Source organism: Trachypithecus francoisi, unplaced genomic scaffold (genome assembly GCF_009764315.1).
Source record: "Trachypithecus francoisi isolate TF-2019V2 unplaced genomic scaffold, Tfra_2.0 Lachesis_group10, whole genome shotgun sequence".
Classification (NCBI taxonomy): domain Eukaryota; kingdom Metazoa; phylum Chordata; class Mammalia; order Primates; family Cercopithecidae; genus Trachypithecus; species Trachypithecus francoisi.
In genome coordinates this window covers 68,304,692-68,326,115 of record NW_022681455.1, presented here as the reverse complement: position 1 = coordinate 68,326,115, position 21,424 = coordinate 68,304,692, and the positions used below count along the sequence as shown (strand labels likewise).

Here is a 21,424-nt window from a genome sequence, read left to right as displayed (position 1 = left end):
TATTCATTCATCTGTAAGAAAAATACTTTTAAAACTGCATTACACAAAGAGATATCAATATCCAAGTATTTATATATGTGATCTGTTCTGTAGAATCTGACAATAAAAATAACTTCATATATACATATGATTCACCCTTCACAATATTTATTTTTTAGGATAAAAGAAAATAATGTTAGTCTTATATGTTAATCATAAAAAATACATGTTTAATGACAGGAAAACAGCAAGTCACTTTTTCTAGTTCTTTAAAAATATTTTAATCGTGCAAAATCACCATAATGTACTCTAGCACAATGCTAAAATGTTACCTAAGATGTAGTGGCTTTTATTAGTTTTACAGGATGTATATTTGGCAATAGTTATTAAAAAATAATTACTCAAAAGGAACTCTAACTCTATTATTTTAGAAACAATATTTTAAAATACAGCAGTAAGCAACAGAAACTATTGCTCTTTATACATTTTTGGCATAACACTGCCATACGGTTACAGAATTATAAAATAAGTATTTTATAGTACCATACAGATCCAGAAACTGGTTACAACTTCTACCACATACACATGGTATTGGTACTAACAAACATGCACAGCATTCTGTAATTCATACTGCAGTTGAATACAGAGCACAGAGAAGGCCCAGTGGCCACTGGAGAATCAGAGCTTATGTTATAAGTAAAACACATGTCTATGTAACAATCGTAGCCATTTTCCTGAAATATTTAAAACACAAGGGACATAATAGTTTCCAAAATGACATAATCTGCCATCCTTCTTCTTAGATAATACTAAAAAAGAAAGATTACCTTACTTAAGAAACAACTTAAAGCCCTTTTGAAAAACAGGAGGAAAATGCTTGTCAAAGGACCTAACATTTTGCTGTCATTTGTTTCTCACAATTATAATGCCACACAATACGCTGTCAACTCTTGACAGTGTGGGAGTTACTTCACTCACAAACCACCTATCACTAGTCTTTCTCTTATCTGCAGCCAGTTCATCGATTTAACTTGTAAAACTACCAACTGTTGCTACACACAGGCAAAGGAATTAAACTTGGTAGCTGATCATTTAATTACATCTATCAGTCTACTGGAGGGCTTCAAAGCAGAGTAGGTGGAATTCATGGTTCAAATCAGAGTATTAATGGGATCTGTTTGCACACCAATACCTGATCTCCTTGGCACAAATACAGAGCTGATTCTTAAAGCATGTCCCCACAATGAAGCTTTTCTTAATCATTCGTCACCTGCTTCCAATAATTCTGGCACTTACACAAACTTATCAAGGGTTATGTCTTTATTTCTGTAGTGAGTTTCCTGTTGCTGTTTCTAGACTTTTATTTCATTTGTGTTTTATTTTTCTTCACATGAAACAAAATCTGTTAGCACTGGAAAAAAATGTTCATTTGACTAATGAGTGCAGAACGTAAATGTTTCTTAGTACCAAAACTTATTCTATCTCATTTCTCTAGTTAATGTAAATTGTTACACAAACTATAATTTAAAAAGTAAAACTATGACAAACCCTAAAGCTTAAATATTTTTAGAAAAAAGGTATTTTAGCACAGTAAGTGACCATTACTGCCTTTTCTCTGAATCATTTCATAAAAAGAGATTTTATATTAATATACAGCTATGAATGAACAACTTCCCTCATTTTTTAAATTAAATAAATAAGGATGAGGGAAAAAACTCATATTCAGTGTTTCCCAAGATCGTTAAGATATAACTACAATTTACTAGTGCCCAACTGCTCACAATTTTCTAAATAACTACAAAATAAATTATAGCAAGTATTTTATGAGAACTGATATCCACCAAAATTGTGTATGGAGTCCATGATGGTCCATCCTCCCCTGAAGTCAGAGCTCACAGTGCCCAACACCCTCATTATCCAGAGCAGAATCTGAGGACCCATCATGCCAGTGGAGAAGGGTGGAGCCCAGCACTGGCATCACCTTCCTGAGACACCTACACTGATTCTTGTCCCTTCTCCCTCTCTGAACTCTACTTCCAGCCAGTTTGGGTCATAATACAAAACATTTCATTGTATTCTCCACATGAAAACTTTAATTCAGGAAAATAAACATATTAAGAGGTTATTTCCCTCAAATAACTGAAACAATAAACTTCACAACAGAATAAGAAAAAAATGACAAAGAACACTCTCTGTAATCTAGGAAAAAATGCAAAAACAGTGCTTTTTACATGATTCTAATGAGACTACAGCATAAATTTTTTTCAAATTAGCTTCAGATTTCTCCAACTGCCTACTGGAATTAAACTTTTAATAATTTCTCTAATATAATTATATTTCTGCATCCGTCTACATCTAAGAAGCAGCAAAACATAAACATTACTTGTAGTAACTAACGAATGTTTAAAATGAAAATTGGGCTATGTAGCTAAACTACCAAAAGCATAAATAAATGTAACAGACAGTATAGTTAGTCTTTCTTACTCTAAACACTTTTTGTCAAATATAACACATTGTTGAATATCATGGTGAGGACACTTCTTTATGAACTGATGCTATCGTCCCGAACAGCAACTTCTCCAAAATGATAAAGCACCAACTAAATTTCATTAAAAGAACTGATATTCATGGTTTAGAAAGTTCCCAATGATGAGATTTTATAATGGAGTAAAAATGTAAACTTCTGAATGAATACCGTTACATTTGTTAAGGCACATCTGGATACCTCCAGACATTCACATTTATAGCTATATTATTATTAATTTCAATAATAAGGGATATCGAAAAACACATTCTGTCCCTGAACACAATCTGCTGGGTGGGTTGGATAACTAGTACTCACTGTCACCCGAGAGATTACCCACACAAATCTGTTCCTGTAATAAACAGTACAAAACTCAAAGAGAAGCCAGCAAATGTACACTCCTAATTTTCTAGATCCTACATTGACCCAGGCTATTTTTCTCTACAACTTCACCTACATTTAATGATTCTAGCGTGTCTAAATACAGCCTACCTTATACTCAACACATATACCCCAAATGAGAGAGGGGAATTTCCTAAGTGGAAAACAAAATAGAAATCTTCAAAAACATTCCTACAAAAGAGGATCGCCACTCACCCCAAACAGACATTAAAGACTTGTAGATGTAGTTACAATCAAGCAAGATCAAGAATATCCTTTATATCTTAGATTAGAAAACAAAGCTTTAGAAGAGCCTCAATTATAGTTTTAAAAATGCTTGATTACTCAGTATGGATGAATACTCAGCCATAACTCTATTATAAACTTGAAAATGTAATATTCAAACAATTAACCAAATATTCTCCCCCCCACCTTGGTTAAACCAATTTTTGACCACTCAGTGTTGAGGTTCATTTACTACTATGATTTTTCAAAGACTAACTCAGATGTAACACTGTACTGCTTTTCCTTTCCACCACATCATACTTTCACTCAGATTAAAGTATAAAAGCTAGAAGCAGGATAGGTAATTTTATATGACAAAATATGAAACAATGACTATGACAGGCATTATGGCATTTTCGTATGTTTATATTTTTAATACTTAGCAAAAAAATACTTAGAACTTCTCTAGTAACTCCTGAGTTGTAGATTTTATTTTCTCATTGACGCTGGAAAAAAAGTAGTCCCAAAACCTAAATTCAAAATAAAACTATACAACATAATTTTTGAGTTGACAACCAGACTTGATTTAGAGAAAGTAAACATATTTTCAACTCTATCATTAATCTTTTGAATTTCTTATGAGATCGAGCATGAAAATGTATAATGGTACAATTATAAACTCATGTTATAAACTCTTTCTCTACTGTACAGAAATATATCTTATAACTATATGTCACTTTATAGTATTTCAAAATAGTTTCACATAATCTCCTTTGATATATGAAAGCACAAAATATTAGAAATGTTCTAGACTAATTAAGCGATATAACATCTATTTGCCATGAAATGCAAGTTAGTATTTTACCAATAGCCAATATTTAGTATCCTTGTACTCCACAGTACAACAACAATAAAGACTATAGATTTGTAAAGATCCAGTAATATTTTTAGCTATTTGGTCATGCTTCACTGCATTTTTTGTAACAGCTTCTCAATGAATTTCTGCAAGCATGTCGTAGTTTTTAAAAATACAAAACATAGGAGTCAAACCCAGAGAACTGTTTCATATATAAGACACACATAAATACATATCTATAGATCTTATTTAAAAAACTAATATACAAAGCATTAATAGAAAAAATTCTAGACACTCAATGTTTTTCTCCAAAAGGAAAGATATCCTTTTACTTGTTCTCTACTGAATGATTATCTAAGTTATTTAGGGATTAAATGTAAGAAACATACTATTATATGTGAATATGCATTTAAAAACACCATAGTGGGAAAAGGCCTCTATTTAAGATGGATGCCAGGAAGTTTTCCCCTTGAGACTAAATATTCTCAAATTTAATGGTGCAATCTAATCAAAATCCCTAAGTAGGAATAGTATTCTAAAAGTTAAATTGCTAAATGAAATGTTTTTATTCATAAGGGCTCTAATATACTATAATTTCTAAGTAATTCAGATTATATTCATTGATTTTAGTATCTGGTAACTTTATTAATATCATAATATCTGGTCACAGTATTTTAATATTATGCATTTAGAAAGTGGTCTGAACACTTTATCATCTATAAAAAATTGGTAAGTTATTTTGAATTAAATTGTGTTTCTACAATTCAGCCTAATTTGACAATCGCTTCTCATCCTGTAAACCGTGTAGAACTATTTACTGAGCTCTATGGCAACACAGCTACAAGCACCACATAAGAGTGTCCATGTTTTTCTTGCATGTAAAATAGAAATTGAAATGCAAAAGCTGACTGCCAAATCCTAATACTCACAGAACACTAGGAAAACAAAAACTGGCATATTATGGGAACTAAAAATGAGAAAGTGTTCCATACTATACTTATTGGAATACAACGTACAACAAAAGTGCTACTGAGATTCATATAAAAAATTAGAGTTAAGCAACTGGCATGTTTCATGTAAACTTCAAAGCAGTAAAATCATATTTCTAGAGGCATACTGTAAGTGTGATTATTTTGAAGAAATCCATTGCAGAAAATGTAGATCAATAGAGGCAACAGAAGATGATGTGTGATATGAAGTAGGACATATTACAAATTCCCTAGGGGAATAAAATGAATAGAACTTTTCTTAAAAGCCTAACAAAAAAGTTAATTCATTTTTAAATGAAATAAAGTATAAATGTTTCATCTATTCATTGCTTTAACCATATTTGTATGTATGCTTTGAAGTTCTTATCACAGTGTCTTTTGATTTATAATAATAATTAGTAATAATATAGAAAACAAAATTGTTCTTAATCAGTGCTATGTAACATAAGTGCTTACTAGAGTTGTATATATGAACTTTTAAATTTGTTCTCAATTTTGAAGTTTGATAACTTAGAGATGCACAAAACTATACTTTTTTAAAAAGACACATTTGAGCTAAACAACATTACTAATTTCATAATCCATAGAACACTGACATATTCATGGTTTAAGGAACTACTGTCCTGTTCACAGTGCAAGAGGCATGCCTTTTAAAAATGAATAATTTCTTATTTTTTAATTCTTCAGTCATTTACATTCAGAATCAACCATCAAATTTATATGGAACAGCCACAGAGAGCAAAGTTCTTGTCTTGAACTTTTCAATCAATATGTGTTTTTAAGCACTTAATACTGAAAACAGTGTTATTAATTTAAACAAAGCAAAATCTTGAAGTCATACAATTAGAAGTCCCACACTGTTCCATGTAGATTTCAATATAGATCATCCTAATGTACACAGTGGTCCCTTGATATCTGTAGGGGGTTGGTTCCAGGACCCTCTGCAGTTACCAAAATCTAGGAATGCTCATGTCCCTTATGTAAAATACTTTAAATAATCTCTAGATTACTTACAATACCTAATACATACAATATAAATGCTATGTCAGTAGTTGTTATACTGTATTGTTTAGGGAATAATGACAAATAAAAGGACTGCACATATTTAGTAGAGATGTAACCATCCATTTTTTCCAACAAATAGTTTCAATCTGCAGTTGGTTGAATCCACAGATGCCGGACCCCTGAATATGGAGGGCCAACTACACTAGAAACATACATGCTAGCTGAGAAAGATGGTGGCTTAAGGGCATGGAAAGAGGCAAGGAGGTGAGGACAGCAGGACTGACAGATAAGCTGGGGGAGGTCACAGTTCCACAAGGACATCCATTTCACTTATCAGAATCTACAAATAAACACGTTGAGGTACTAGAATCAAAGAATCCAAATTAGTTTCTGAATACATTTGAAAAGATCAAACTCTTACAGTTAAAAAAAAAATTAATCAGCCGGGCATGGTGGCTCATGCCTGTAATCCCAGCACTTTGGGAGGCTGAGGCGGGCGGATCACAAGGTCAGGAGTTCGAGACCAGCCTGACCAACATGGTGAAACCCCATCTCTACTTAAAAATACAAAAATTAGCCAGGCGTAGTGGCACATGCCTGTAATCCCAGCTACTTAGGAGGCTGAGGCAAGAGAATCATTTGAACCCAGGAGGCAGAGGTTGCAGTGAGCCAAGATCATGCCACTGCACTCCAGCCTGGGCAACAGAGCGAGACTCCATCTCAAAATAAAATAAAATAAAGTAAAATAAATCCATAAATCAGGTAAAAGTGTAGCAATCCAATGAAATTATCCTCTTGATTTCCTTTGTGTAGACTATAATGTCTCAAAAGGATGTATTTTGCATACCAAATACTACATGGTAATTTCTAGACACTCTAAAAATATTTTCAAAGTAATTATTATACACAAAATTTGAAAATTCACATCCTAAAAGCATTATAGAATACATTCATTTATGGGGTCTTATCTTAAATCTCCTTATTAGTTATTGACTTCATTGTCATCCAGAATAAAAAAACAAACAACAACAAAATGCTTATGACAGAAATCACAAACAGATGGCTAAAATTTAAAATCGACCTCGTCTCTGTTCTTTAGGATAAATGATACAGTAGTTTTTTCCTCTCTAACCTAAACTGGCCTATGGGTTTTCTGGTAATTCACTGTGCTAGTACAACATCATGGCAATTTGTATCTCCAGGATTTTCACTGTCTTGGTTATGATTTTCACCTTCTTCATTATTTTCAGGAGATACACTCTCCTTTTTTTCTGTGGGATTAGTACCTGTTTTCTCGGGTTGAGAATTGACATTCTCAGCATTACTGTCCTTCTCTGTATTTCTTGGCTTGGCAGCTTCATTGCTGGGCTCTGGGCTGGGCCTGTCTGTCTCTTCCACAGGCTCTTTTGGTGCCACTTTTTTTTCTTCAGCTGTTTTGCTATTTAAATGAACAGCTGAGGAGGAATTTTTGAAGTCCTTGGCTTTTTTGTGCACAGAAGTTTGACTGTTATGACTGGAGGCGAGAGGGGAAGACATTTTCTGGGCTTTGCTTCCCTCCGACTGTTCTTTTCGAGGCGGTCCCCAGATAAAGTTCTCTGAAGGCGTGTAGTGTTTCTGAGCGAACCGCAGGAGCTTTCTCCTTTCTCTTCTGTCTCTAATTGTATAAACAAAATACTCTAGAGCACTCTGCTTAATATTGGGAATAGTATTCTCCACAAGAGCTTCATGAAGAATAAATTTCACAAGAGGAGATTTAAAACTTTCATATCCAAGCTCACCAAGGCTTTTAAGAATACGAGTGATTCTTAAATAGTTGTGCTGGGACCTGGAAGAGAGGATTGAATAAAATGAGTGGGGGAAATCAGGTGTAGAAAGGCAGGAGAATGAAAACTATTGGGAAAATATTTTTTATGGAAATGTAAGCCATGGAAATTTGCCGTGTAATGACTTTTTAACGCCATATTTGATACCATTAAGAATAATCCAGAGGGTATTAAATCCTTAGGCCACAATGTAACATAAATCTATGTGAAAGTCAAATTTATAAAATAAACTTCCCTTGTCTGTTGAGTTCTTCACATTAGAAAAATATTTAGATTTAAATTTATTACCACTGTTGAATTATTACCGAAAATACACTGAAGATGAATTTTCTAACAGAGCATTTATTTGCACCAACATCAATGTACTGTACTCATCACAGGTAACCGTTGCTAAACATAAACACATTAGCTAACAGCTGACTGGTGCAATTTATAGCGCCAGCTGATCAGCAAAATCCACCACATAAGCCAACTCATAAGGAGGGTGGCAAAAACCACTCTACTTTGCTAGAACAGTTCTGACAAAGGATACAAAACTGACTTGTTTAGCAGAGCACAGTTTAACAGTTAAGAGCATGGGCTTTGGAGTCAGACCCAGAGTTCACACCCTGGCTCTGTAACTTACCAGCTAAGTGCGACTATGTTTCTCTATGTCTCAATATCCTTAACTGTAAAATGGGGAAAAGTGCCCAGGACTTACTGGACTATTCTAAGAATCAAATGAGATGATACACATGCTCGGTATAAAGAACTCAGTAAGTACTAGATACTATTTAAAACTATTAGTATTATAATTTAAAGATACGAGATTAGGGACCACAATATTTGTACCTATCCCAACTTAACCTAATTTTCTTCAATCTCTGGTCATTCTCTCCTCCTCTTTCCCTATCTGGTGATTTTAAATCTTATTTCTAATGGCCTTGATTCCAAGGGTACATTTTCCCCCAGATTACACTAACATCTTTCCTCTCTATCACAAAACTAATGCCATTACTGGATGAATGTTTGCCAAATCTGTTTTGTCACAATTCATAATGCAACTCCCCAAACTCACTCAGCTCAATCTTTGCTTTATTACACATGCCTTGTCAAATTCTAAAAGAATCATCAGCCACATGTATTAATCATAGGTGTTGTCAACAGCCCAGGTATTTATTTACCCAATATTGCCACATAACCATAACCATCACTTATTTCTAACTTCCTAAAGCCTGTTTTATACCTCAGACACGGAACTTTCTGCAAACATTATATATACCTGTCCTAGCTTCCAAAAATGCTTAAAGATTTCATTTTGAAATAATTAGCAAATTACTTGGGAAGCAGGGATAAAGATGTTGATGAATTAAGGGATGGCAGGGTATGGTTCCATGGTCTTATGTTTCAATGAGAACATTTCTTTGCACGAAACAAAAACCTTATTTCAGACTAACCAAACACTGGAAAAGCTAAGCCCAACAGTTGATCATCTTCATCTTTCTGGATGTTTACTAAAAAATTATTGTCTTAACATTCAACTCTGAAGCCCAGAGAGTAAAATGCAGCACAGATGTCTCAGTTTTATACATCTGTATTTTTAAATAGGAAGTAACACACTTGAGACAATACAAATTTGGGTACAGTTAAGACAATGTGTCACTAACAGCAGCAGCAACTTAGTTGTTACATTCCTGTGGAGTTTGTATACTCTAAATACTTAGTGACAAAACCTTGGGCAATTCTGCTTCATATGTCTGTGAGAAAAAGATGTATAGAAAGGTGGAAGAATTTGTTTTTAAAAAAAGAGGAACTCTGTGACTAAAGAAAATTTACTATTGGCCGGGCGTGGTGGCTCAAGCCTGTAATCCCAGCACTTTGGGAGGCCGAGACCGGCGGATCACGAGGTCAGGAGATCAAGACCATCCTGGCTAACACGGTGAAACCCCATCTCTACTAAAAAATACAAAAAACTAGCCGGGCGAGGTGGCGGGCGCCCGTAGTCCCAGCTACTCAGGAGGCTGAGTCAGGAGAATGGCGTAAACCCAGGAGGCGGAGCTTGCAGTGAGCTGAGATCCAGCCACTGCACTCCAGCCTGGGCCACAGAGCAAGACTCCGTCTCAAAAAGAAAAAAAAAAAAAAAAGAAAATTTACTATATTTGCAACCAGCTCAATTTTATATAGCCAATCCTAGATGAATGCTGAAGTTAAAATTTCTGTACACATTTACTATATCTATATATTCTCCAATTAAAAATATTTATATAAAAGTATAAAAAGACAAAAACTTGGGTTAAAAAATGATGATGAGGATCCTAGAACAAAACTACAAAATAAAGCAATTGGGTGTTTCAGTATGACTTGTAATAAATGTCATAGTGAAAGACTAAATGGTATAGAAGAGACTGGCTAAAATCCTTATAGTGTACAAACCATCTTAGGATTACACAATAGGCAAAAGAAAGAAGCTGAGGTTCCAGACAGAGGTTAAGGGTAGCAAATAGTGTTGAAATTGCAGGAAGACTAGGGAGGTAAAGAGAGAAGACATACAAGGTAAGAAGTAGGAAACAGAAAATAAAAGTTAAAAGGCACCGCAGAGTCTAAATATGATTCAGTAATCCAAGTTGATTACAAACAAAATTGAAAACACAGTCTAGTGGTTGGTCCATATATTTGTACTCTCATGTTTGAAAATATTTTGCCTCTTTTAAGGTCAGTTGTTCACTCAATGTTATTTTATTTCACCTTGATTCAATATTTTCCTCTGCTTAGCTACTATAAATATATTGAGTTCCCTGCCTACTCTAAACTACTCAAGATGCTATACACATTAAAATACAAATAAGTTATGACATTTAACAATAAGTCAGAAAAGGACCCAATTGAAGAAGAAAATAGAATAGACATTTTCATAGAATCCTCTATCATTTGTTCAAATCTAGTCAGTAGAGATGTTTTGCAACTAAACTAGAGAAGAAACAGCATGTTTTCTGACAGATTCTCAGTTAATTCACAGCTCGAAAAGCTCTATGCTGACAATAGGTGGCAGAAAGAAAGGATGGGGCACAGGAGTGAGAAGTGACTTAGCTCAGGCTCCCCTCCCCTGCCTCAACCCTGGAAATTGTTTAATTAAAGCCTTAAAAAGAGATTCTGTTTCCACCTATAAATCAGAGGATATGACAACAAAACTCCAAGGAGGATTTAAGCTGAAGACCGTATTTTATTCATCATTTATTCATTCAATAAAAATTAACTAAGCAAGATTGCTATTCCAACCAAAAATAACAAGTTTGAGGTGAGTCTCTAAACTGGTAGTCGTTATATACATGAAAGATGAGGTACTATCAAATCCTTTCAAAAGATTTACTTTTGCTGTCTTTCATGTCAATAGGCTGCTTGCATGTAGTTCTTTCACAGTGTAACATAAGTGTTTAGAAACTTTGTCCAGGGCTAGATACCTACATTGCTTAGGTAGAGGTATATATACTTATGCTTTAAGTGCCCTATATAAGTCAAATTTAACTTCAGTTGTAAGTTAATGGGTCTTCTAGTCAGGAACATAAAGCTTTCTGTCCATATCTTTAGTGTTTTAGTACAAATTACCATTTTAATATCATTGATTATAAGTAATAAAGTAAAAAGAAGGCTTAACATTAATATTATACCCATCTTACCAAAGCAAGATGAAAGTTCTATAAAAACACACAAAAAAATAATTAACTGGTACACAAAACTCAGACTGCTGTGGCCAAAGGAAAATTCCTTAGGTTAGTTTTAATTTTTTTGCTCTTAGTATTTGCTCAGTTTAGCTAATTATAATATGCTTAAAAGTACTTTGGCCGGGCGCGGTGGCTCAAGCCTGTAATCCCAGCACTTTGGGAGGCCGAGACGGGCGGATCACGAGGTCAGGAGATCGAGACCATCCTGGCTAACACGGTGAAACCCCGTCTCTACTAAAAATACAAAAAAACTAGCCGGGCGAGGTGGCGGGCGCCTGTAGTCCCAGCTACTCGGGAGGCTGAGGCCGGAGAATGGCGTAAACCTGGGAGGCGGAGCTTGCAGTGAGCTGCGATCCGGCCACTGCACTCCAGTCCGGGCGACAGAGCGAGACTCCGCCTCAAAAAAAAAAAAAAAAAAAAAAAAAAAAAAAAAAAGTACTTTAAAGCTGGTGGCTGTATAGGCCAGCATTCAAAAATAATTCAACTATGATTAGTTTAAATGTAACTATAATTCGTTAAAATTTAACCATAAAAAAGAAAAAAGTTTGCATATGAAGAAAATATTAAGAAAAATACACTTTGGTTATGAGTACTAACAAAAGTTATAAACATCCAACCAAATGAATACGGCAAAACAATTCCACATAAACTATGTTAAAATGTTCTTCATAAGTTTTGGGACTTACTACCCAAAAATGATTTTTTGTTTTTTACCTTAATATAGTGAAGACAAGTGTAATTTTCTCTCTGTTTTACTAAAAAGTATGGACCCATCTCATTCTTATAAAATGATTTTTATCCATCATAGGCTTAATTCATGCATTTAAGAAGGCATCAGGCTTAGAAATAGATTATGCCCCAAGAAGCTTACAGCCTACAAGAAGGGATACACAGAATTGTACACAGGCAGTAACAATAAACTCCGAGAAATGTGGCATATGGAGGAGGGTGAGAGGCAACATTTGGCTGTGGGCAATAGGAAGGTTTCAGGGAGAAACACATCTGAAACTGAATAGCTGTGTTTCTACCTAGAATTTTGTTCCTTTTTGTTGTTGTTTTGTTTTGTTTTAGAATGTGGTACAGGAATGTAATGCATTTCAGACTAGCTTTTGAATCCAGATTCCTGGGCCCATCTCATCTGTTATTGTTTCTGTGTTTCACAGGGAACTCTGACCAAGGGAAAATAACTATGCTGGCCCCTGATTTATCACAGGGGCTTTACTTACTCATTCAGGTGCTGAAATCTTTCCTGCCAGTTAACAGCCCGAGCAACATTTCCAGTTTTATCAGTCAGTTTTATTCCAAAAAATTCTAGCATCATTTTATAAGCCAGGAGAAATCTTCTAATCGCTTCTTTTGTTTTTTTGAATTCCTAATATAAAAAGTGAAAAAAGTCAACTGCAATGATTCAGGAGCTATAAGGACAGTCAAATAGCAATATTATTTGGCCACCCTGTATAAAATGAAATGAGTTTGCATTACCTCAATTTCATACGTAGTTAGTTCTTTAGCATAGAAGTTCAAGCCTTGTTCTCTCAGGGGGAAAAGCCTATTTTTTAAAAAAATAAAATTTTTCTATGAACATTGTCTGGGAAACATACATGATTAAATAGGACATGGTTCAAGATAGATAATATGTAACTGACCATTGAATGTAAGTGTGGTTGTGCTCCAGTTTTTCATAATCTCCTTTCCATTTATTTAGAACTTCTTCAATGTAAACACCTAAATAGTGAATATTTAAAAATGAATCAGACATTTAAAACATTGTGAAGGCATTTTAAGACTTGAATCACTTGAGTTTTATATTAAAACTTGTTTAAATTTAATAATAGCACACAAGAATAATGCTTTTAAAAAGATGAATACCCTATGCCCATATATTCAGTTATGTGATAAATCTAATTAAAAAAAAAATAATGGCACCTCAAATTGCAGAAGGCTTTATTGGGCAATGTACTCTAAAGCAGAGCTGGGCAAACTGTGGCCTGCCAGCTGTTTTGTAAGTAAACTTTTATCGGAATATAGCCATGCACATTCATTTATGTACTGTCTATGGCGGTTTTTGTACTACAATAGCAGAGCTGTGTAGTTGCAATACAGACCCACTGTCCCCCAAAGCCTAAAATATTAACTATTTGCCCCTGTACAGAAAAAGTTTGCCAATCCCTGCCCTAGGAGTTACATAGTTCTTTAAATACTAGATTGGTTCAAAATGAAATGCATCCTAGGGAAAAAGAAAGAAAGGGGAGTAGAAAGGGAAGAAAAGAAATGAGAAGGAGAAAACAAAGGGGAAGGAAAGGGAGAAAAGAAAAATGTAGGAAAAAGTTGTAAGTGCTTACCCAATGCTGTGCCCATATTACATAGAGTGCACATTATCTAGCTTAGTCTTTACAGAATGCTCCCAGTGTTATGATCCTCATTTTAATAATGAAGAAACTGGACAATTTGTTCAAAGTTACACACTAGTAAAAAAAAGTAAATCTTGGAGTGCAACATAGATCTTTCTGGTTCCAAGAAGTAAGCCCTTTTTACCCCATCCATTTTTCCCCTACAAGAACTCACAAAAACAAAATCCTCCTGGTTCCTATGTCTGTCAAAGTCCTTACAATTGACTAGCCATTCAGTCAATCTTGTAGGAAAAAAAACCACAGCAATATAATATTTCTCCAAACATAACTCATCTCATTCTTGTTTCCTCCAGAGATCACCAGTTTACAGTAGAGGCCCACTCTCGGAAGACTTGGTAAAAAGTTGTTTTGAATCATATTGTTGGCTTTATTGGCATGCTGAAACCATTTACCTCTGTAATTTTCCATTTGTTTCCCTTTCCAATTACCACTCCTCCTGCCTGATAAGTGAAATATACTATTGCAAGATTATGCTTACTGGCAAGTAGTTTGTGTGTGTGCATATGTGCATGTGTGTGTATACTAGGGAGGAAAGTGAGTTAATATAATTTATATAATAAACTAGGATAACATTTTATGTGACTTTAGCTAAAACTTCTGACTCCCACCAATCATAAGATTTCAAAATACACTTTGTAATAAAGATGAACAAAAATTCAATATATTGCTTGAAATTACTTTTTAAATTAATATTTACAAAATAAATTCCCTAGTAGAAAAAAAAATAGAGTTAAATACTATCATAGTTTTATGTTCAATATTTTTAATACATGAAGGCATTCCTTTAGGAAAATTGTATGAAATTCAAATCAGACTCAAATTAACAATCTATCATTGCATTTCTTCAAAAGATTTTTCTACCCCAAGTCCTAACAAAATGAATAACTTAGCCAATATTTTTCCATTAGTAAATAAAGCAGCACATTTCTATCATTAGTAAATATAACTGTGCAATTTTATCCAGAGGTTTCCCTCCACATCACAGCAGACTTTTGGGATACCAGAAAGCTAAAGACAAGTAGATCTGGCCACGTCAACAATGTTCTCAAATATTAACTCACACTGGTAGGTCTGTCAGTATACAATACTGGGACTCCCTCCTCCCAAACTCCATCCAGGCTTTAGACCTCTTGCCTCGAGTTAGTTCACCAAAGAATGCAAGGTCCTGCCACTTGAAAGCCTTGCAATCTATCACCTTCATTCCATGACTTACAGTGCTGTGGAACTGGCTCAGTTTCCACTGAGAGCAAATAGCAGAAGCCAGGGCAGTCTGACCACCTCACACAGAAAAGGGCTCTTGGGAGAGAAGCCAGCTTTGCTAGGGTGACCTAGATAAAATTAGGATGACCACCATGAACCACAGCATGATGCCTCAATGAAATATGCAATGTTGTGGTCATATTACCATAGCAGCTGCATCTTCTCACTATGGGTTTGGAAAATATCCTAGGAGAGCAATTGCAGAGTTGGGAAGGACACAAGTGTATTTGGCAGAGTTGGATGGAGATCTACTGTATCTGCAGTTCCCTTCCCAGAATATTAGAACTGCAAACAGGAATTGCTGTAGATTCCTGATACCTGAATCTGAAAACTGACAGGAAAGATAATTCTAAATACAAACAGCACTTTTCAGTCACATGCTAAATAATTTTCAGCTATGGTACAATGGAAAGAACAGTGGACTCTAGAACCTGCAATCGAGTTACCTAAGCTTTAAGTCCTAGTGACCTAATCTTTGACATGAGAAAGCTGAATTTGATCTTCTCTACTGTTCCTTAATAACCTAAAATTCTGTGGTTCTATACATCTCCTCTCTCTTCCTCTCACAAAAAAATTGTCCCTACTATCTTTCAGATAATAGCGATGTAGACAAGGAAGATACCATTAATCCATAGCTCTTCCTCCAGAATTTACCAAGTGCATGCTCACAAACCTATGGTCTAGGATGTGGGGGACACATTAGACTGCATAGCAAAGTAAATCCAATCAATGAAACAAACCACAAAATAAACAAAGAATAACCAAGTGTATGTGATTATTTAAAGTGCAATTTATCAAGTAGTACGTTACTCACCATCTGGCTTGAATGGAATTTTATTCTTATAAAAACGAAGATTGCTCAAGTCATTTTGATATCGGATATCTTTGAAGTTCTGCTAAAGGAAAAAATGAATCAATCTCCAGCACATAGAAATACAGTAAAGGGACAAGGACCCTTCATGCATGTTTTCTCAGTGGCACCATAAAAATTTAAAAACAGAAGGAAAATAGTTTACATTTTAGAACATAATGTTCTATACTCTTACTGGGTACTGGTGTCGGTACTTGTACAAATCCCTCGCAGCATAAAAACTTCTCTTTGGTTTGGCAGTTGCTTCAGTGGAATCACCACCCTGAAATAAAAAGTGAAACTCTGTTTACATGTTGACGCAAGATAATTTCACAAAGAAATTTCCAGAACAAACTTATAAGGAAGAGCCATAAAGAAACCCTGAAAATTGTCAATCTGTTCAGATTAATGAAAATATTATAAATGTTCCTTTAATAACGCTTACTAGCAATATTTCTTAGCATCCTGTTTTTCTTATTTGAACCAATAGTATTTGTCCTAAGATATATTACTGAAAAAAACACTTTATTATTAACCAAAAACCAAAAGAGGCCAATGTTATTGATCAATAGCCATCAGAAATAGAATTCAAAAGGAATTCAATACATTTATTTACTAGAGGATTATGCAAGTGATTCTATGATAAAACTTACTTCAGAATATTTTACATAATACTAAGAATGTGTTAAGATACTAAATCAATTCTGCAAAGAAAATTTTCATTAAATTTGCAACATTTAGCTGTACTTGGAAGTCAAGTAATATTTATGAAAAGAAAGGATTTTAAAACAAACTATCTTTCTAAACTCCATCCTTTATAACACCATGACAGGTACACAAAGGCATGAATAATCATCTGTTCACTGAATAATACAATGTGATAGAAACATTTAAAATATATGCACACAAAGCAATAAAATGCTCTTAAATGGAATGATGTCCGATTGAAATAACTTATATGTAGAAGTTTACTCATACTATTTAAACTCTAAGTAAAATTCCTATCACCATGAACTGATTTTTAAAGTATAAGATGTGGGTTAATATAATCGATTTGCATTCCCTATATGTACTATTATAATGTATGAGAAAGTGCTGATGACAAAGATGAAAAAGAAAAACTTTAGACCTTTAAGAGTCATTAAAAGCTTTGCCCAAATTCTTTTCTCCTCAACCCCTGTCCTCCATCTGTGTTGACAGATTGGCATCCTCTAAGTAATTTTCACACATTTTTGAAGTAGTGTGATTCTCACTATTACTACAAGTACCGAGTTACTTCAACACCAAATCTTCTGATGCTTAACATTAGTTACTCTGTCATGTTACATAAGCAAGGAAAAGCTTCAATTCTGGTCCTTGCCACAAGTTTCAAAATAGCTCTGCCTAGCAAGTTTCTGAATCTATTTAGCCTGAGCTACAACCATATGAATCATCATCCTACATTTGTATAGAAAGCACTCTCCATTTACAAAGCACTTACATATATAGTGGAATAGACAACAAACAGTGTTGACAGTCAAAAGGCATTATTTCATTTGATTCGTAAAACACACCTGACTGACAGTTAATTAGTATTTCCATCTTAGAAACAAGGTATCAGGAGCTTAGATAAGTTGCACACCATCCAGAGTCCAGTGACAGTGCAAGAACAAGAATCCCAGGCTCTGGGTTCAAGTCCAAGTCTGAATCAATCTTAGTCACACTAAAAAATGAAGGATATATGGAGACCTTGGTGTAGTATCAGTAGCCCAAGACTTGGAGTCAGAAGATTAGGAATCTTAACGCTGCTACTTGGTATTTGTGAGGCCTTAAGCAAATCATTTAGCTGAATCTTAGTTTTATCATCTCTGAAATAAAGCTAATGACTCATGCCCTACCTATTTCTCAGGATTATCATAAGAATGACTGTGTCCTGCCAGCATCTGCTCCTGCTCTTCCAACCCCTATTCCCTTTGGACTCTACCCAGACCCCTTTCACCTGTTCAGACAAGGATTCTATTGTTGAATATTGTTCCTCTTTCCTGGATCATCAAAATTTCCCTCTCTTCTGGATCTCAAACAAACATGCTGCAGTATCTTTAATATTAAAATAAACATACAAAACATCCTTGACCCAAGCCTACCATCAATTACAGATCCATATATCTACTCCTTTTTTATAGTAGATCACCACCAAAGAATTGCCCATACCTTCTGTCTCCTTCTCTTCTTTCCCCATTTTCCCCTGACCCACCTCAATCAGGCTTTTGTCCTCAGCACTCCAAAAAAAAATAGTTCTTGTGAACTTCACCAATAAATCTCCATCTTGCCAAACCATTTCTTAATGTTCACCTCAGGTGACTTCCCAACAGCACTGGGCCAATTAAAGCATCCCTCCTTCCTGAAACTGTCAGTATTTGGCTTACAGGATACTACACTTTCTTAGTTTACTTTCTGTCTCACTGGGCCCCCCTTGTCAGCCTTCTTTTTTGGCTCCTCCTCCTCTTCACACCCTCTAAATGGAGGGGTGCCTAGGGTCCTCATTTGTCATCACTTCTTGATAACCCCTTATCTTCCCATGCCTTTAAATGCCATTGATCTCAGATGCTGAGGACTCTAGTCCTGGACTAAGTCTCCATTCATAGATGTAATTTAACTACCCAACAAATAATTAACTACCTAACAACTCTACTTGGATGTCTAATAGGATATCAAACTCAAGAGAATCTTTGATTTAACCTCCACAGCTGCATTCTCCCTAGACTTCCCTGTCGTGGTTAATGTCACCATCATTTGTCCAATATTCAGAGGGACTAGGATGATGCAATGGAAGTGGTGTGAAGGAGTCAGCCTGGGATATGCTTTAAAAGTAGCTCCAGTATTACCTGCAAGTGGATTGGCTCTGAGAAATAGACAACAAACAGGGTTGTCAGTCAAAAGGCAAAATTGAAAAGCAGATTTTTGGGGGAAGTCAGATGGTGATACTAACAAGAAAAATTAATCAATCATTAAAAGGGAATAGGGAGGGCTGGTGTAGTCTACTAGTTACTGGGGTTGCAACTAACTGACTGAACATTATTAAAATGTTTTATATAGATGGACCTGGTAAGTTGGATTGAATCTTAGCTGGTGTTTTTTGATATTCCAAATTTCTGTAGGAGGTTACTTAACTGGGAGACAAACGGAAGGGAAAAACATGAGAATGCAGCATCTAATAATTTAATAAGATTGAATTAGCAATGCAAAACAACAGCGGCAAACCAGACACAGGGGCAGATGGAAATTCAGAATTCCACAGGTCCAAGGCGCTGGTATCAGTGATAGACAGACTTGGGTTTGCATCGTCCTCTCCTTCAATGATCTTGGGCAAGTTTTCCTTTCTCTCTAAGCCTCAGTTTTCTCTAAAATGGAGACCACACAGCAAACCCCCACCCCAAAATTGTAGGTCACTTAAATAACACGTTTAGCACAGAGCCTGCACTAAGACTTTATGATTTTCTCCTCACCTAAATAGAGTTGATCATCAAGATGGTTGAGGCAGTGTTAGCTGTAATATTTCGGTTATGATTCCCCCAAAACCCTGTGGTCACATTGGACTTTGGGCTCCGTTTTCCCACTCTCCATCGCCCCTAGCTGATAAAGAGAAGGGCCTAATGCAGAGCTCAAACCTGAACCACCTCTGGGATGCACACTTTTTCAGGGAGCCGACTACATATTTCCCCCTTTTTAAAGTTCCTGATTATTTTCAGTGCATCAGAGGTTAAGGGGGTTACGTATCTCTTGCCTAACCTCTCCCCCAAGCTGTATTAGTCAAACGGTTCAAACAGTTGGATCAACAAGTCTTCTGGTGAAATAAGATTCGTGAAGAATACCCTGACTCCTAGGTTGAAAGGCCTGAGTTGGGCAGAACAGTGACGTATGAACTTCAGATGGGGGCCTACACTTCTGACGGTTTAGACCCCACTGTAGGGGAGAGCGCTGGCTGCCTACACTTGTAGCCCCACCTTATTCTGAGTAATTTTTGTTGTTGTTGTTGTTACCAATAACACGGACTAGAGGGGTTGTCACAAACCTCTATTTTTAGACAGGTTCCTCCCACCTCACCTTCGCATAACCCAGCTGCGCTGCAGAGGCAAAGAAAACACCCATTCAAGTTGGGTTCTGCCTTGAGCCGTGCCCTCGGCCAGGCCCCAGGCCGGCAGTGGGAGGGTTCGGCGCTTTGGGCTCCTGCAGGCCCCCGGGCTCCACCTGGAGACAGGTCAGCCGCGGCGCGGAGGGGTCGGGTGGCAGTGGCGAGCAGCCCCCTAGCGCCCCTGCCCTCCCATTGCGAGGGCGGTTTGGCACTTGCCCCTCTGGGGCGCCGGGGCGCCCTGGCCCGACCCGAAGCCACCGCTGGGCCGCGTACCTGCTCGGCGCCCGCCGCCTCGGCGTCCTCGTCCGGCGCGGGGCTGGCGCGGGGCCGCCCGCCGGCTCGCTCCGGGGGCTGCGCGGGCTGCTCGGGCTCCTGCCCCGGGCCCTCGCTGCCGCCGCCCGGCCCTGGCTCCTCGGGCTCGGGCTCCGAGTCGGTCTGCCAGGTGGAGTCGCAGTCCTCCACGGTGGTGGGCTCGCGGAAGCTGACCCCGCCGAGCAGGTTGCCCATTGAAGAGGCGGCGGCGGGCGCGAAGCTGCGGGGCTGCGGGGCTGCAGGGCTGCGGGGCCCGGGCTGCGGCAGGCGCTCTACGGCCCGGGCATGGCCGCGGCGAGGGCGCTGGGCGGCAGCCTAGGCGCGCCCGCCCCGCACTGCCTCAGCGCGGCGAGCGGCGGACAGGCACCCTCGCGGGGAGGAGCCGGCGGCCCCGGGACCGCCGCCGCGCGCGCCTGAACCCGCCCATCCGGCTCCTTCTCCTCCCCACAAGCGGGAGAGGCCGCCTGCCCAGAGTCCCTGGGGGAGCCAACTGCGGCCCCCAGCCGAGCGCCGCCGGCCCCTGGCCGCGCCTTACTTCCCCGTTTCTCCCCGGAACACCTGCCTTCACGTGGCCCCCGGCGGTCCCTGGAGTGGATCGGGGTCGGCTGCTACCTTCGCAGCCCGGAGCCGGGGGACGCCCTCCCGGGGCATCTCCCAGCTGAGCGGGAAGAGGGATCCCGCGCAGCTCCGGGAGCTTAGGACCGGCGTGGACCTGATGTCGAGGAGGTATCACCGTCAGCAGGCGGGTCCTGTCCGCACGCCCTCCCCCTCTCCCTGGTCCAGGAGGAAGACACTTTAGCTGCAGCAGAAGACAAAAGCTGATGGTGCTGGGCACCATATAAACAGGAAATCCCAGCTGCCACGACTGTACTTAGGGCAGCCACCTAGAGTGCGTGTGGTCTTAAAAAACTCAGAGCTATCAGTCACCTCATCTAATGAGCGAACGTCGCGTGAAACAAAAGAAACAGTAACAACTGGATGATCACATTCATTTGTGGGT

At 37.6% G+C, this 21,424-nt stretch overlaps 1 protein-coding gene across 6 annotated transcripts in view; it reads right to left on the bottom strand.

Moving 5' to 3' along the window:
* The window catches only part of OGFRL1 (opioid growth factor receptor like 1), a 34,341-nt gene extending 13,211 nt beyond the window's left edge, over positions 1-21,130 (bottom strand). For 4 of the 6 annotated variants that reach the window (XM_033217600.1, XM_033217602.1, XM_033217603.1 and 1 more), the window contains exons 1-7: positions 20,386-21,130; positions 16,198-16,284; positions 15,966-16,047; positions 13,127-13,205; positions 12,963-13,029; positions 12,707-12,852; positions 7,246-7,784 (exon numbers count right to left, since the gene is read on the bottom strand). In XM_033217600.1, coding sequence (XP_033073491.1) covers positions 7,246-7,784; positions 12,707-12,852; positions 12,963-13,029; positions 13,127-13,205; positions 15,966-16,047; positions 16,198-16,284; positions 20,386-20,619 — 1,234 coding nt within the window. In that variant the 5' untranslated portion in view covers positions 20,620-21,130. Of the gene's footprint in view, positions 1-235; positions 7,785-12,706; positions 12,853-12,962; positions 13,030-13,126; positions 13,206-15,965; positions 16,048-16,197; positions 16,285-20,385 lie in introns of those variants that run through there. The other 2 variants (XM_033217598.1, XM_033217599.1) reach the window with 2 other exon arrangements.
* Between the last annotated feature and the right edge of the window lie 294 nt (positions 21,131-21,424).